General features: G+C 37.7%; 1 protein-coding gene across 2 annotated transcripts in view; it reads left to right on the top strand.

The window, feature by feature from the left end:
• LOC145728886 (cilia- and flagella-associated protein 69-like) overlaps positions 1-7758 on the top strand; it is a 47382-nt gene extending 39624 nt beyond the window's left edge. For both annotated transcript variants that reach the window (XM_081979402.1, XM_081979403.1), the window contains 2 exons: positions 7249-7470; positions 7532-7758. In XM_081979402.1, coding sequence (XP_081835528.1) covers positions 7249-7470; positions 7532-7711 — 402 coding nt within the window. In that variant the 3' untranslated portion in view covers positions 7712-7758. The remainder of the gene's footprint in view (positions 1-7248; positions 7471-7531) is intronic.
• Positions 7759-18485: the final 10727 nt, after the last annotated feature.

Raw genomic sequence — 18485 nt, 5'->3', positions numbered from 1 at the left:
TAACTATCCTACCTAAAAGAATCGTTGTAAAACCTTAAACCTAAGTTAACCTAAAGCAACAACCCTAACTAAGATCCCACCCGTTACAAGGGGAAACGCGCAAAAGGTCTAATCGTCAAGACCCACCGTAGTCGGATGACGTCTTTGGTTGGATTGCACCAATTTAGAAAATTTGGAAGTAGAGCTCGAATCAGATGAGAAAAGGCCACCGCATCATCAATGACGCAGTTTTTAAAACTATTTCTTTCTCCTTCTACAGTTGCCGTCGCATTAGATATAATCAGAGGCGTCCTATTAAAATATTCCCGAAAATATATTGTTAAGCGGTCAAAAAGCCACTTGGCAACGTAGTACGGTTTTTACTTGGACACAATTAAAACAGATGCGGCAGCGGCCAGGTACATTTGGACCTTTTTATATGCTTTTACTAGCCGGCACTCTAAACGGTGTTGCCAAGTTTAAAAAAATGTAGTGGCGGACAGGGAGACTTAGGGGGTTAGGTTAGGTTCCGTTTTAGTCTGGTGTTTTGGTTGTATTGTTGATGGTCGCAGTTGAAGTTCACATAGTGTTATGAATAAAAAACGTTATTTTGTCAAAATGTCTTTCAAAAAGGTTGGAAAGAAAGGTGTTATCATATACAGCCAAGGCCGTGAAATCGTCAGTAACGTCTTACAATTTATGAAGAAAGAAGCAGAAGGAGTTTCCATTCCTTTGAAAAACTTGTTGTCTTTTATTTTCTTTATTAAAAACGACGAAAATGTTTCATTTTACTGATAAAATAATAGCACGCCACTGACTGGCTGCAACAACTTGGAAAGTAACGAGAGCAGCAATATTTAAAGCGAGACGTACAGAGATCGTGACATCATCGTTTGATGACGCCTGTGGCCTTTTCTTAGCTGATTCGAGCTCTAAACAAACTAATAATATAGAATACATTATGTTGCAAGAAAAACATTAGAAATTGAGATGTTGAGAACAGGACAGTATTTATTTGATTACTATATGTGATCAGTCACTGGGTTAGCATAGGTTCACCTAGCATTTTTTTTTTAGTTAAAAAATAACCATTGCGATGTAACCACCTTACTGATACTTTATGTAATCAGCCACTGGGTTAGCATAGGTTCACATTAGCATTTTTTTTGGTTATTACATTTAAAAAATAACAGCTGTCTTAAATACGATATGAAATTACTTTGGTGCGGGCAGTCATAAAGTAGTCGACCGGCGCATCGACGAGTGTGCCCGATGTCGATTATACCAGCTGACAAGTGTGCCCAACGACGCCGTCCCAAGCTAACACTCAAGAGGAGGTCAACGAGAAATATATTACACCCAGTGTTTTGGAAAAGTTTAATTTAGATGCAACAGGTCGTAGTTCAAGTTCGAGCTCTTTTTCTTCAATAAGTTCCCAAGATACACCTACAGAAAATGCAAATCTTTCGGAAACCACAGATGACTCTTTTGAGTATATGTATAGCGGGATATCTCGCTAAAAAAACATAAAAAAGATCATCATGAATTAGGAAACTTTACTTACAAGGTTGTCAAAGAACACTCGTTGTCGTTTCTTCTTGGGTACAGCAATTGTCTTTTCGTGGGCTCATTAAGCCTAGCCCTGAATGGCTTTTAAAAGTAAAAAAATAGAACCACTGTTTTGAGAAATATGGTGATATTATTTTAAAACGAGGACCTGGAGTTGTCAAAGAGTTAGCTAAGAAGATTGATAAAAAAGAAGATCCCACCATACCCTATAAAATGAGTTATGTTATTAAAAGTTATGAAGTTAAGACTCAAGATTAGAATAAATTTTAATAATTTGCAAGCCAAACTCAAAAAGAACTTTAAGAGGAATAATGGTGATACAAAATTTGTAGATGATACAACTACAAATGAAGATGATAATAGGAGCCAAGCGAGAAAACTTTAAAAAAATGCTAAATAATTTATATTAATGAACAGTCTTTAATACATAGTTATTATCCAAAGTCGTCTTTGATTTAATGACAAAATTACAAGTTGATAGCCGAAAATTTGCCCTACAACTTTTATCTATAGCGTTTTTCCATTAAATAAACCGTACAGGCGCAAAAAAATAAAAACTGATTTCCCATGTTAATCTCCTATGTCCAGGGTTCTCTTGGAGAGTAGGAATACCTCAAATTTCTACTAGTGACTAGAAGCATGTAAATCTAGTTACAATATACAGTACAGTACAGTTACAGTATACAATTGAAGGGTGCACGGGAAAAACAAGCTAAGTCAAATTTTGAAGTTTTTGAGTACAGCAGTTTTATCTCTAAAATCGTTGTTAACTGGTCACCTATACGCATTAGAAACATAAATATTTTTTTATACACAGGGTGTCCGGAAAATACGTGTACAACGTTTGACGACAGACTCCTGACGTCAAAATATGTCGATCTAAGCCGACTTAGTTATATCCAAAATTGTCTCGTTTAGCCGGTAGAGGGCGTCAAAAATTTGTAAAAATATTGGGTACAATTTCATTTCTTAAAGAGTATTGATAAGTGTATTCAGCAAGATGGCGGTCATTTTACACATTTGCTTAAGTAATGTTTTTGGTTTACTTAGTTTCTTACAATAAATAATTTCAACTTTATTATACCTACTTTGATGTATGCAGGTAATTGTAAATTTTTTTTTTCTGGCGAAACAGCTCATCCACCGGGAAATATTAAAGAGGTAAAATAGCTTCAAAATACTTCCGGTCACTCGACAAAAATATCTGGGTTGTCATAACGCCGTTCATATAAAAAATGAGGAGAAATGTTGACGTATTATATCACTTTTATAACACTTCCACTTATTTACAGCCGGTGACTATACTACTAGAAAACGTCATTTTATAGTATTAGTCTACATACTAAAATTCATTAAAATCCATTAGTAGGTTTTCACGTAATTTAGTAAAAAACCAATATTTTTACAAATTTTTGACGCCCTCTACCGGCTAAACGAAACAATTTTGGATATAACTAAGTCGGCTTAGATCGACATATTTTGACGTCAGGAGTCTGTCGTCAAACGTTGTACACGTATTTTCCGGACACCCTGTATAAAGTAGCATGCTTTTTTATTTAATATAATAATTACAAGGTGGTTGTTGAAGAAGATACAAAAATAGGTCTTGACTTAGCCTGTTTTTCACCAGATTTATATTATAAATATTAAATTCGTCAAACTTAAGTAGCAAACAAGGTAATTCATAAATTAAAATGTATGTCAAAAAATAATTAGTTGAAACCTTGTTTTTTTTTTGTTGATAAAAAATTATTAAACTAATTAGTTACTAAAAAGATTGAAAGGTAAGTAGGTCATTCCCGTGTACGCCTATCCTAAAATATTGTTACGGTTTGGGCCTACTATACTCGAGTCAGGATGAAACCGATGCGCCGCAATATCTGGCCGGGCGCGTATTAAAGTAGGCCACAGTTAGGAAACGCTACCTGGAAGATTCTTGAATGGTCAAGGCAACCCGCGAAGCGTGTCGCGGTCATTCTAGAACGTGGTTTGCGAATATAAAAGACGCGGTGTCAACCGCAGGAGTAGTTAGAGAGTGTAGTAGTAGTGAATTTGGGAACGCGGTAAAGTTTAAATAGTGGAATAATTGTGGAATTTAGTAGTTGAGTTAATTATTGTACGGAGTGTTTTAAAGTGTTAATAAATTTATTAATTGTTGAGTTAAACTGACTTTATGTGAACCCACGGGAAAATCGTAACAATTGGTGTCAGAAGTGCGATCAGACTTTAGTGCGACGTGAATTGGAACTAAATTTCGGGTTAGAGACTTGTGTTCAGAACCGGACTAGAGATTTTCGGAACAGTGGTGTGTTAAATTTATTTTATGCCAGTAACAAGACGTCAAAGTGCAAACATGGAGGCCCAATTTGCAGCTATTATGGCAATGCTTGAAAAACAAGAGGAAAAACATGAAAGGATTCGACAACAAGACAAGGAAGAACAAGAAAGGATTCGACAACAAGACAAGGAAGAACAAGAAAGGATTCGACAAGAACAAGAAAGGATTCGACAACAAGAGAAGGAAGAACAAGAAAGGATTCGACAACAAGAGAAGGAAGAACAAGAAAGGATTCGACAACAACAAGCTAGAATGCTACAACAAGATATAGAAATGCGTCAAGAAGATAGAGAGCGGCAAGAAAAACGTAACGTAGAAATATTGAACGTTCTAGCACGGAACAAGACAGAAATCCAAGAGTATGTAACCCATAGTCTCAATGATGTTCGGGAGGACATTAATAAAATTCAGAACGATGTTCGGGAGGACATTAATGATGTTCGGGAGGACATGAATAAAATTCAGAATGATGTCGAGATTAAGCTACGCGACTTAGAGCGAAAAATTGACAGCAAAGGAGCCAGCTCTACAGTGATCACCGGAAACGGGCTCAACAAGATCAAGCCTCCCACATACGACGGTCAAACTTCATGGGCAATGTACCAACTCCAATTTGAGGCCGCTGCAAATGCAAATGGATGGAGTACCAACGAAATGGCTGTAGCACTAGTAGTGGCATTACGAGGACCTGCATTGGAGCTGTTACAGACGGTGCCTATCGCCCAACGAAGCAACTATGAAGCATTAGTAGCTGCATTAGAACGTCGTTATGGGGATCAACATAAGAAAGGACTGTATCGAACGCAATTAATGGCAAGACAGCAGAAAACTGGTGAAAATCTAGAAGAGTTTGAAACCGAAATTCGCCGCCTTGTGCATCTGGCTTACCCAGCCGTCCCGGATGAAATCCAAGAAGAACTTGTGGCACAGTATTTTGTAGATGGGATTCGAGATCCGGAGGTAAAGAAATGGCTGAAGATATTCAAAGGGAGCAACAACAGCGAATTACTGATTCGAGCGCTGGAAATTGAAGCTGCGTGCAATGATTTAAAGCCAGAGCCTATTCAAGAGGCAGGAGTACCGCCAGCCGATCATGTTGCTACATCAATAAATAAAATTGAATCAATGTTCGGCCAATTAGTGCAACAAATGGCAGCATTAGGAAATGGTCAGTCCAGACAGTTAGAACGGTCACGTCCGATCACGAGAGTGGAGTGTTATCGATGCGGACGTACGGGACACATTAGAAGGAATTGCAGACAGCGGTCTTGTTCTCCAAACCCACAGTGTCGACGAAATCAGGACATCAGAACAAATCACCGGAACTCCTCTGTTAAAAGAAATATTACATGTTATATTTGTGGACGTAAAGGACATTACCAATGGAATTGCAGACAGCAGTCTCGTTTACCGACCCCGCAGAACTGGCGTAACCAGGAGCAGGAAATGAAGAATCCGGAAAGACATTTACCGCGATATGTAGAGGATCGTCAAGCTTTGGATAGTGACTTAAGGTACCGGAAAGGACAAATTCATAATGGTTGGAGGATTGGTCAAATAGCGAAGGTGACGGATAAAGAGGCTACAAGAAGAATGAAGAGCAGCGTTTCTAAGGAAGACATAATAAAAGGACAGCGCTCAGACTCTGATTTGAAAGTAATCAGAAGATGGTTGGAGAAGGATTTGAAACCGGATTGGCAACAGATTTCCAGATATGGACCAACAGTAAGGGGTTATTGGTTGCAGTGGAATTCGCTTCGACTGCGAGATGACTTAATTACTCGCAAATGGGAAAGTCCAGACGGAAAACGCTTTGTTTACCAAACAATAGTGCCCAATTCCTGCAAAGAGAATGTGCTGCGAGAACTACATGACAGTCGCGGAGGACACTTTGGAGTAAACCAGACTTTGGCTAGAATAAGAGATCGATTTTACTGGATTAACTTCAGAAAGGACGTTGAGGAATGGTGTAAACGGTGTGACCAGTGTTCGTTACAGAAGGGATCCATCACAATTCGGGAACTTGAGAAAGAGAAGATGAAACCAAACAACAACCGTATGAAGATGACACTGGACCACAGACCAACTGGTGGCAATTATAAGGAAGGTGATGCTGTGTGGATGTTTCAACCCAGGAGGAGCAAAGGATTAAGTCAAAGATGGCAACGACACTGGGAGGGACCTTACCATGTGGTAAAAAGGTTAAATGACGTCGCGTACAGAGTCCAACGCAGCCCCAAAGGCAAGATGAAAATTGTCCATCTGGACAGACTCAAGAAATACCAGGGACTAGATGAAGCGGATCGGGACGATCAGCTTTAAGAGGGGGGCAGTGTTACGGTTTGGGCCTACTATACTCGAGTCAGGATGAAACCGATGCGCCGCAATATCTGGCCGGGCGCGTATTAAAGTAGGCCACAGTTAGGAAACGCTACCTGGAAGATTCTTGAATGGTCAAGGCAACCCGCGAAGCGTGTCGCGGTCATTCTAGAACGTGGTTTGCGAATATAAAAGACGCGGTGTCAACCGCAGGAGTAGTTAGAGAGTGTAGTAGTAGTGAATTTGGGAACGCGGTAAAGTTTAAATAGTGGAATAATTGTGGAATTTAGTAGTTGAGTTAATTATTGTACGGAGTGTTTTAAAGTGTTAATAAATTTATTAATTGTTGAGTTAAACTGACTTTGTGTGAACCCACGGGAAAATCGTAACAATATGTTCTATTAGACGACGTAGCTCGTTTTTCTTCTGACTAAGTTTGGACCCTGTATAGCATCGCTATTGTCTATCGGGTGACACTGTTTTCTCAATTTGGCCAAAAATTGACTTAGCTTGTTTTTCCCGTGCACCCTTCAATTGTTTTCTATTTAGTGGGTCCAAATTTTGATGATACATTTCATTAAATTGTTAGTAAACTATTTTGTATTGTTACGATTTTCCCGTGGGTTTACACAAAGTCGATTTAACTCAACAGGAAATAAATTTATTTACACTTCAAAACACTCTGCACAATAATTAATTCAGCTACCAAAAACACTACTACAATTCCACAATTATTCTACTATTTAAACTTTACCGCGTTCCCAAATCCACTACTGATCCACCGTCGAGACCGCTTCTTTTATATTCGGCAAACCACGTTCTAGAATGACCGCAAAACGCTTCGCGGCGCCTCGGATCCATCCCGAATCGAGTGCTCGTTCAGTAACTATCGAGCATAGTAGGCCCAAACCGTAACAGTATTTAAAAATATCTTTTTTGGTGTGTATTTTCTCGTTAATTTAAAGGGTTTACTGTATTTTTACTTTGGATATCTACTGATATCAGTACAGCATGATTGATGATTAATTTTGTTTTATACCTAGCAACACCAAAAGGAACTGTTATTGTACAATACTCTGAGAGGTGCTTGCATTGCCGATGCTTGGAATTCCATGTCCGAAATGAAGTATATAGCGCACTGCACGGAAAGGCTCTTCCGAATAACTTCCACATTTAACATGCAATCACAAATTGCGGATAGCCGTCAAGTCCCTATTGAAGTCATGCAAATGCATAAAACTTTTCAGTCTGATGTATCTGTTACGGTAATTTATATTTGGTAGTTTCTTATTGTCCCAATCAACTGTACTATGATTTCACGTTTAGTGCATGCGTAATCTGAAATTTCTTGCGCCGGACCACATATATCCATCCTTACAGGAACTTCCTAATCTGGCAGTCTCACCCGTTCTTTCAGTTTTAAGTACGCCGAGGCAAGATGACACTATTGAAGAAACATTCTCTTCAGAAATCAATTTGAGCTGTCATAATAACACAGTTAACTAATTACTGTTAAATAAAAGGAGAAAAGTACAATATAATAATAATAATAACCCTTCTTTATTTCACAAAATATGTTACAAATAACACATAACGAATTAACGTCATATGAGTGCCACACAATAGTCAAATACCTATTTTCTAATCTGTTAAAATATTCACTTAAATTGTAAGGTTCCAGATCTACTAGTAATTTGTAAATAGCTGCTTTTATATGTCGAATACTTGACATTGCTTTTATATTTAACAAAATGTAACTTCTTAAACTGCCCCTGCAGCGCTCTCTCAAACCGTGCCCTAAGACTATTCTAATAACATGTTTTTGAACAATGAATATTTTATTAAAGTTTGAGCTTTGACCGTACAAAATTACTCCATTTTCTAAAGCTATAACACACTTTGTTTAGTTTTGATACCACACTATTTGTTCGTGCCAGCCGAGATTATTATCGAGTTTTACGCCAAGAAAATTGAGAGTTGGTTTTAAATAAAAGTTAAATTTAATTTTATTGTGATTAGCAGCATTTTCAACAGTCGTTCTGTTACTTCGAAACAACATGACATTTGTTTTTTGATTATTGATTATAAGCCCATTTTCAGAAAACCATTCTACAGCATCGTGAAAAAGAATGTTTTGATCTCTTTGTGACATCTGAAAACTAGCGTAGTTAATAATCGAGCACTGCAAGTCTGGTGGGAGCAACTCTACTATATCATAAATATACAGTGCGTTTTTTTTAACGCGCAACATAGGATTTTACGTGTTAAATTTTTAAGCCCATGTTAGACCATGTTATTTTGGAACTACAAGTATAAAACTTGACGGGTGTGTCTTTAGTACCCTGAAACTTAAGTAAGTCTACCAATTTGGTCTAAAAAGTGATTTAAAACTGGAAATCATTTTTTTTCGAAAAGATTTTATCCTTTCATACTCCCTGTATGCATTGTTGTTCCTTGTTGTTTTTGATACTGGCAGGGCAGGTAGCAGGTAAAGTGACTTATTTTGACTGCATCACGACCCGACATCTTTTGAACGTCAAAAGGGCATTTTATGATTGTTTGGAATATACTGTTTGGCTTCAAACGGAGGTCAATTTGAACAATTCACCTATAAAAATACTTCTTTTGTTCTTAACTTTCTTGATATAAAGTTAATGATCACCCTGTTTTACTTTCTACGCCAAATTTTACCTGCTACCTGCCGTGCCAGTATCAAAAACAACAAAGAACAACAATGCATACAGGGAGTATGAAACGATAAAACCTTTTCGAAAAAAGATGATTTTTTGCAAGTTTTTTCACACTTTTTAGGCCGAATTGGTAAATTTACGTAAGCTTCAGGGTACGAAATAGCCACCCGTCAAGTTTTATACTTGTAGTTCCAAAATAACATGGTCTAACATGGGCTTAAAAATTTAACACGTGAAATCCTATGTTGCGCGTTAAAAAAAACGCACTGTATATTACAAACAGTAGTGAGCCTACTATACTGTCTTGAGGAACCCCGTGTTTAATGTAGAAAGATTCTGATGAAGCCTTTCTATCACCATTTCCAGCTATCTAATCTGAGTATCAGATAAGTACGGTTTCAACCCGCTTAACGAGTTAGCAACTATGCCATGACGTTCCAGCTTTTTAATTAGTATGTCATGTCTCAGAATGCCGTAGGTCTTTGTTAAATCAAGAAAAATTCCTAATGAAGATTCCCGCTTTTCCAATGAATCCAATACTCCATTTATAAAACAAAATATTATAGTTTGTGTAGACCTGCCTTTTATGTAATCGTGTTGATTCGGACTCAATAAGTTGTTTTGTAGTAAAAACTCCATTATTTTTATTGACATGACTTTTTAAAATATTTTGAAGGAGTAAGCAGACTGATAGGTCGCCACTTTGGATAATTCGCCTTTTTTGTGTATGGGTATGATTACTGCCTTTTTTAATTAGTGTGGAAAATGCCGAGTTATTTTTTATAATGTATGTTAATGGATTAATTATAAAGAGTATTATAGATTTCAAAAAATGTATAGAAATTTCATCATATCCAGAGCTGGTTTTAGATTAGATTTTTTTTACTATTTCAATAACAACATTTTCATTTACTGGACTGAGAATCAATGGTGTTGAAAAATCATTTCTACCTTGCGTTAACGAAACTTTGTCAAAGTCTTTTATTAAATTATGTATAGTAGATAGTGAAACATTCCGCAAATCTTTGATTTTCAGCTTTTGATACGTCATGATGTACCCTATTACCTAGTATTTCCCTAACCACACACCAGCAGGCTTTCGATTTTTTTATTGCAGTTTTTAATCTTCTTGTTGTAAAATTCAGATCTTTTACGTCGGAGCAAGCTGTCATATTTCCTCTTGTTTTCAGAGTATCTAGATGTGAAGGTTGCGTCTCTATTCTTTAGGAGTAGCAAGATTACTAACTCACTTTTCAGTTTAAGACCTCTTGATGATTCTGTCAATTTTATGACAGAATGTTGCACTGTAGGCTCTACAGAATACACGTTTTGAAAGGTGAGCTCTTTCATAATTTCAATAAATTTAGATTTATTGCCAGCACTAAAGATCCTTTTCATTTGATAATTATTTTGAAATTTGATCACTTGTTCAATCGGAAATATTAATTTTTGGGTGGTGTGATCTGATATGTGATATTCAAGTATACTAGCAGAAAAAGAATCCTGATTGTTGGTGAAAATATTATCCAAACATGTTGCACTATGGTTTGCTATTCTAGTAGCAGAACCTCCTACTTTCCGCAGATTATGTGACATTAACATACTTACTAAATCTGAGGATTTGTTACATTTTCTCAAGAAGTCGACATTGAAATCTCCCGCCAAGGTAATTTTGCCTCTGTTAGAACCACGTTGTATCATTTCCTCCAATCTTCCCATGAAAACTTTGTATTCTCCATTTTGCGGCCTGTAAACGCACATCAGCACTGTCCTTTTGGCATTGAGACGAACTTCACATGCACAGCACTCAATACTGCTCTCAATACTAAATGAGTTTATATCAGATGTGTGCACCGGCAAGCTGCTGTTTTACATAAATAGCACTTTCCCCATGCTGCATGCTGTTTCTACAAAAGGCAGAAACTAACTTAAAATTTTCTAAGATATGAGAGTCGATTTGATCTTTGGTCTTCCAATGTTCTGTAACCAATCAATAACAACAATCATCATGTTCCTTCACCTCAAGAGTGTCCATCGCACTTCCTAGTTTTGTTAGCATTTATGGAAACTCTGTTTGTCTGAGCAATATTTAGCCACATGTCCATACCCATTACATTTGAAGCATATCGCCAAGTTCAAATGCTCCCCAACATGAACTTTGATCAAATCAAAATTTACCTGCTCCTTTTTTATAATCCGCTTTGAAACTTCAGGTTGGGCTTGCAATATCCAATTTCCTTTCATTGCGTTCCTACATGTTTTTTTGCTATAACTTTGATCGTTTCAGTGACATTAATTTGCAGTTCTCCCTCAACTTCGTTGTTTAGGGCGTGCGCGCACTGAGCGACCAGGTCGCAACGGCTAGGTCGTTGCGACCAAATATCATTATTGGTCGCAGTCGGTAATACGTTGCACCATTTGCTATAATGATATTTATGGTCGCAGCGACCTGGCCGTTGCGACCTGTTTGCGTATTCTTGAAACGAGGGAAGGGGATTATCAAGAGAAACTCCTGTAGAATGTGACAGGAACCCGCCATTGTGATCTTCTTCTATCACATTCTATCAACACTTCTCTTAAGAATTCCGTTCCCTGCTTTCAAGAATAAGCCCCCTAGGTCGCTCAGTGCGTTTACGCCCTTAGCCGTACTAGTTCTGACACAAACTCATTGTCTTTTATTCCCTTTTGTATGATATATACAATGAACATTGGCTCTATATTTGGAGAATTTCTGATTTTAATCCTCGTTCTCGTCCTGACTTTCGACTTCGATTCCTCCACTTTTTAGGTATCGGATATTTTTAACACCTCCTCCGACCCTCGAAGGATCTATTTCATTCTTTAGCACCTACATCGCTTGTCAAGGATCTGTTACATCATTAATTCTAATAACAGTTTCAGGTGTATGCTATTTTTCTTTTTGAACGTTCCCTGTTGGCTGTCTAATGCTTTTTATAACTGTTGAAGCATACGTGCGTGGCACTAAGCTGTTGTCTGTTTTACTTTGTTCTACATTTATAGGTTTGTTTAGTATTTGCATCTCCCTGTTTGTGTGTTTATTATGTATCATTTTCTAGGTTTAATGTCTAGTTTTTGAGTTGACCAATTTTATCTACTAGTCGGGTAACACTTTTATATAGAGCGTTTATTGCTTGTCGTACTTGATCAGTTTTAGTCTATTTTTTTCCAGCTGTTCTATGTTCAATTTTGTCCAATGCAGCAAACGCCGTTTCAATGATAACGCCTATGTCGTCTCCATGAGTTTTCGGAGTTGGGTGGTTATCAGTGATTTCTTCTTCTTTGTCCTTTGCATGCAGTGATGATCTGTCACATGGCCTTTTCCAGTGAAATTCAGCAGAAGGGTCCCCGAATGCTGCCTCTTTTATGATATATCATGTGATATTGCAAAGGTGGTGTTGTTTGCATAGTGTTTTTGATGTAAATACATTATCATGTTCTAAAGAAAATAGCATATTCTTATCAATTAGCGTTAGGAATCTGTCGCCGAATTTATATTTTTATTTACACCTACCAGAGAATCCACATTTATCGTATAGTATTTTTTGTCAAATGTCTTGTTTTTTTACTTCGCTTGTACAATTTTCCACACTTTTTTTGTCACTATTTTTTTTTCCACCATAATTTTTGTCACCCATATCTCAATTCCTTCTCAAATTCGCACGTAAATTAACTTCAAATAAACACAAGAAAGTCATAATTTTAATTAAGGTATAACGTTATTTATAATTCATGATTGCTTCGCTTAGTATTGAACTAAATCTGTTAGTAAAAATCAAATTTTAGTCAAAATTGTTAAAGTAGACTATAACGACTCGTTTCGTTTTATTCGTTTCTCTTCCTTTGTATGGCTTGGACGTACCATAGCTTACTGTTTAAGAATCTCAAAGATCCACCGGTCATTTGACCATTCAAGAGCTTCGCCAAGCTGGTTGCCAAGCTTAACTTGTTTTAGTAAAACTTGCCCAAAAACAATTACGATTTAATAGCAAAAATTGTGGTTTTGAGAAAAAGCTACTTAGCTTGGTTCCCTTTGTTGATGATGGACTTATTCGAGTTGAAGGCAGGTTAAAAAATTCAGCTTAAACATTCGTTGACAATTGTTTATTGTGAATGACATCATAATGACTGACTGACTCTTTTACACGTCAGTTTGTCGTATTTCTTTTCACTAGGGATGTGCGCTATTAATGATGTCAAAACAGTAAAAAACTGAAATAAACTGTAGTGAAAAATATTAAGTATGTATCCATCCTATCATATATCTTAGAGATGCTCGATATATTACATCAATTGACTTGCGAAAAGCCTTTTGGCAAATTCCCTTAGACGAGGCTTCAAAAGACAAAACTTCTTTTAGTGTCATTGGTCGAGGATCTTTTAGGTTTAGGGTAGTTACATTTGGATTGTGTAACGCTGTCCAAACACAACAAAGATTAATAGATTCAATCTTTGGACCTAAATATGAACCACACATTTTTACTTATCTTGATGATATTTTAATATGTAGCCCTGATTTTGATCATCACATTAAATTATTGAAAGGAGTTAAACAACTACTTCAGGAAGCTAATCTAACTATTTATAGATCTAAATGTGAGTTCTTTAAAACCTCATTAAAATTCTTGGGATATATTGTGGGTTCAAATGGATTAAGACTGATCCAGATAATGTCTCAGCTATGGTTAACTATCCAAGATCAAGGAACAGCAACTGAAGTGAAACGCTTTATAGGGTTATACTCATGGTATAGGAGGTTCATTAAACATTTTTCTGGCCTCATTTCACCCATCAATCAAATCACATGGACAGAGGAGGCAGAAAATTATTTTCAAATTATAAAGAAACTCCTTATATCAGCACCCATTTTAACTCAACCTGATGTTTCAAAACCTTTTGTTATTCAATCAGATGTTATAGTGATACAGGTTTGGGGGGTTGTCTGACTCAGGAAATTGATGGTGATGAGCGTGTGATAGCTTACGCTAGCCGTTCACTCACTAAGACGGAAAGGAACTACTCAGTAATTGAGCGGGAAGGTTTGGTCGTTTTTTTTTTTGTATAGAGAAATTTCGCATGTGGGTAGAAGGTGCTCCAAAATTTAAAGTTATTACTAACTGCTACTCCTTATTATGGCTGAATAATCTTAAAAATCTAACAGGTAGACTTGTAAGACAAAAGACAAAAACACTAACCCAGGCAAGAACAAACAAGAGGAAACGAAAACTACCCCAGAGTAGAGGATAACGTGAATGCTGTCCAGCTTTACATATCTAGGTGTTGAACTCAACACGAGAGGACAGAGGAATCGGAGATACAACATCGAATAATATCGGCAAACAAAGCCTACTTCGCTCTGTCCCATATATTCCGCTCCAAAATCATACACAGAAAATCAAAAATCAGGATATACAAAACCATCATCAGGCCGATACTATGCTATGGATGCGAGACATGGGTCATTACAAAGAACTCACAGAATAAACGACGTGTTTGAAAGAAGAATACTAAGACGGATCTTCGGGCCACTAAATGAAAATGAGATATGGAGAAGAAGATATAATCCTGAAATCTACCAACTTTTCAAGGAGGCACCTATCTCAGAATTTGTCACACTACAGAGGCTACGATGAGCAGGCCACGTAGTAAGAATGTCGGATAACAGGCTACCAAAAAGGGCCCTCAATAGTAGGATGCAGGGCAGAAGACCAAAAGGGAGACCACGGAAAAGATGGGAGGATGGAGTGACAGAAGACGCGCAAAACTTGATAGGTGTCAGAACCTGGAGGAGCGAGGCGTTGGATCGACAGTGTTGGAGGCGGAAGATAAAGGAGGCCAAGGCTCAATTTGGGCTGTAGCGCCATTCGAGAGAGAGAGAGAGAGAGACTTGTAAGATGGGTAGTTAGGCTGCGCCAACATAGCTTTGATCTTGTGCATCGCAATAGAAAAGATAATGTTATACCTGATGTTTTGTCAAGAATCACACCATGTGGAAATAAGTACTATAGAAGGGGTTTATTTGACTAATCCTCTGTCGGTAGATAGACAGAGAAGAACCCGCAGTGGAGGGTAAGTGGTGACTTTCTCCAAAAGTTTCTTTCTTGTAAAATAAGCATTATCCCGGCCTTACCTGAGTGGAAAGTACTTGTACCTTCACCCCAGGTGACTGAGGTCATTCAAAATTTTCATTACCCTCCGACGGCCGGACATTTTGTTTTCTTTAAAACCTTGCATAGGGTGCAAAAGTACTATTATTGGCCTGAAAGATGAAAAAAGACATACTTAAATTTGTTAAAAACTGCAAAGTTTGTGGAGCTCGAAAGTCTAGTTATATTGCTCGAATCGGTTTGATGGGAAAGGAGAAGGTTATCGATTTTCCATTTCAATGTGTGGCTGTGGAATTGGTTGGCTCATTTCCTAGATCAAACAAAGGTCATAAATGGTTACTTGTGGTCGAAGATTGGTTTACTAAATATACCCTGTTATTTCCCTTCCGTAGCTCAAAGTCAAGAAACAGTCATAGAAAAGATTTTGGAGGAGCGAATTTTTCTTGTTTTTGGTTATACCCGGATTTTAATTTGTGATAACAGTTCACAGTTTATATCTAAATCATTTCAGAAGTTATGTAAAACTTATTTAATTGGAAACTGATACAATTCACTGTATTCGGCACAATGTAATTTTGTAGAACGACCAAACAGAACAGTAGGTACAGCTACAGCTGCTATATTGAACAGCATACTGATTGGGACAAGCAAATCCACAACATCCAACAGGCTATAAATACAGGTAGGAATGAAGTAACGCACTTTACGCCATCTTATTTGGTTTTTCGTAGACATCCCCCGCTGACTGGTAAATTTTACAGTGACTGTGAGGTATTAAGTAGGGCTGAGTTTGAGATTAACCCCGGAGACCGTAACGATTATGCTTTTGAGTTGGAACATTTCCGAGACGTTTTCCTAGAGGTTAAAAAGCAACTTCATTTAGCATATCAACGTAATCAACGCAGTTATAATCTTCGAAAACGGGAGTTTTCATTTCGAGTTGGTGATTTGGTATGCCGAAAAAAGTATGTCCTCTCTAACGCCCCAAATCAAATTAGTGCGAAGTTGGGCCCAAAATTTGTTCTCTGTAGGGTACGTCGGAAAGTGTCCAATTTGGTTTATGAGTTACAAAATCTTGATAACTCGCGGGTAGGAAAATGGCATGTTAAAGATCTCAACGAGTACATGGGATCGGGTGACACTTCTAGCGTGTCTTCCGAGGGGTCAGATGTTTAACCCATTTTATGTTTGTGTTTAGGACTTATTGTTTTATTGATGTTATAGATATCAATATATTTTAGGCGCCATGTTGCGTGTTATGGTTTTTGACTGTTTCTGTCAAGAAAGTTTTGTTGAACGCTGGATAACTGTAGACCGTTTCAGTATGCCTGTAAATGCGGTTTGGCCAACTATGATTTGATTTAGGACAATTTTAACTTCCTGATTGTTAGATTGCTGTGGCATTGTTCTAAACAAATTCATCATTTATTTCAAGTTTCACGGACTTAATTCAATTGTGTAACATCTCAATTTTGACCTACTGTTTTGTGACTCCTATGTGAATAGGCGGGTGATACACGAAGATATCAATTGATTCTTGGAAGCAATGTAATACACTTATCAAAAAACGCTGGCGGTATTATGCTAGGCGCTTCGAACACCTGTAGCGCAGCGTAGTACATGAAGAGGACGAGGTGGGACACTTAAATAGGTCCTGTAGAAATACAGAGTTTTTGGGACCGCAGGCGCCGACATTTTAACATCGAGCGGGCCTGTAAATAAAGGGTTTTTTGATGTGTCTGGGGGTTTAAGTTCAGGCGCAAAATTTGTGGCTAAGAGATCTTTTGTTTTTTTGAGTCCTAAAACAGTAAACATGCCTTCAGTTCTATTATTGGTAGTATGCCTCACTCAGCCTGGTTATTGACTTGGTTGTGCTTGGCTCTTGTTTTTTTTGGTGGTACACTTTGCTTGCTTGTATAAGGGCTGAGTAGGGTTGAGTGTCGTCTTGGTTACAGTTCCTTTAAAGCTTTTGAGAGGGTACTCCATAAGTACCTTAATGGCCCGGAAGTACAGGGAACCTTTACTGTGTTCGACCTCAGCCTCTTTTGCTTGACAGTGGCTTTATTCGGAACCCCCCGATTAAATTAAAATTTTTGTTGCTACCGGTGCTTTTATCGAGCATCTTTCGGCTTTGGAGATACGGTACCTTTCAATAACCGTTCCTTTTGTTGGTGGACAATTGTTTTTTCTTTTGTTTCATTAAAGCTTTGTTTTTTTTCCACCTGGTCGCGGTTTTGCTTTTGCCTTCGCGGATGCACCGTTGTCGGGGGCGGTTGGTGTGGATTATACTCTGTCAGCCGAGACTGGTACACGAGGTATCTCCATGCTTTTTGGGAGTTCACGCAATACCAGTTAAAAGTTACCTAACATCGTCAATCAGAATAAACTGAAACCGACGCGCTTGTTCTGCACGGGCCTTTCTCGGCGGTGGTGTCGAAGTGAGAAGTTTGAGCAAATCAGCGGACAACCTCTTTGTGTTAAGGCCATAGAGCCGTTTTTAACTGCCCACCCAGGGGGGTGAGACGCGGATGACATTTTAGGGCCATTGAACAATGTGATTTAAACTTTTCCTGGCTTCTCCAAGTTTTTTTCTCATGTAATGCAAAAATTCAAGTATGACTCGAATTTTTTTCTTTTTTGAAGTGGGATAGTGTAGCGCTTTCCTTTTATATAATATTAGGTTGCCTACGTTCTGATACCACCTCGGTTATTGATCGCTTCCTAGCATACCAGGTGTCCAAGAGCACCCTGGACATAGGAGATTAACATGGGAAAACGGTCTTGATTTTTTTGCGCCTGTATGGTTCATTTAATGGAAAAACGCTTTAGATAAAAGCTGTAGAGCACATTTTCGGCTATCTACTTGTAATTTTTTCAATACCGTAGATTTGACCATTAAGACGAAAAACGGATCTAAAATTTGGAAATTTTAAATCTCCCGCCAAGCGGTCGTTAAGGAAAGTTTATATCCGGTCGTGCTACCAACCTTTCAAAATCATAACAAATCGTTGTCAGTCATTCTGTAAACAAAACATTCAAAACAAGTTTATTTAGTAATAATTTTGAGTTACTACCCACATACTGCGAAGAAAATACAAATAAATCGTGATAAAAACACTTTATCAGTAGCCACAGCCCAAAAATCTGGTAAGTTGCATTCATAACCTCATTCAATGTCTCTACTAAACTTATTTACTTTGTAGCAAAATTCTTAAAGAAAACACTGGTTTTGCTTGCAAATATTTAATGAGGACGACCGAATCACCTATCTCAAGCTTCTTCATAATACTACCAAACGATTTAAAGTGATGAAAACAGTGGACAATGAAGCCAGATCTTTGAAGAAAAGTTTCCTACTGTACAGGGACAACAACAAAGGGGCCAAATACTTCCTTCAAAAGTGGTGTGATTTAGTTTCAATGTGCTTAACTTCATGGACTATCATCAGCGAGGGTCTTCACCTGT

Source organism: Ips typographus, linkage group LG5 (assembly GCF_016097725.1).
Source record: "Ips typographus isolate SLU linkage group LG5, UJ_Ityp_2.0, whole genome shotgun sequence".
Lineage (NCBI taxonomy): Eukaryota > Metazoa > Arthropoda > Insecta > Coleoptera > Curculionidae > Ips > Ips typographus.
This window is presented reverse-complemented; position numbering and strand designations above follow the sequence as displayed.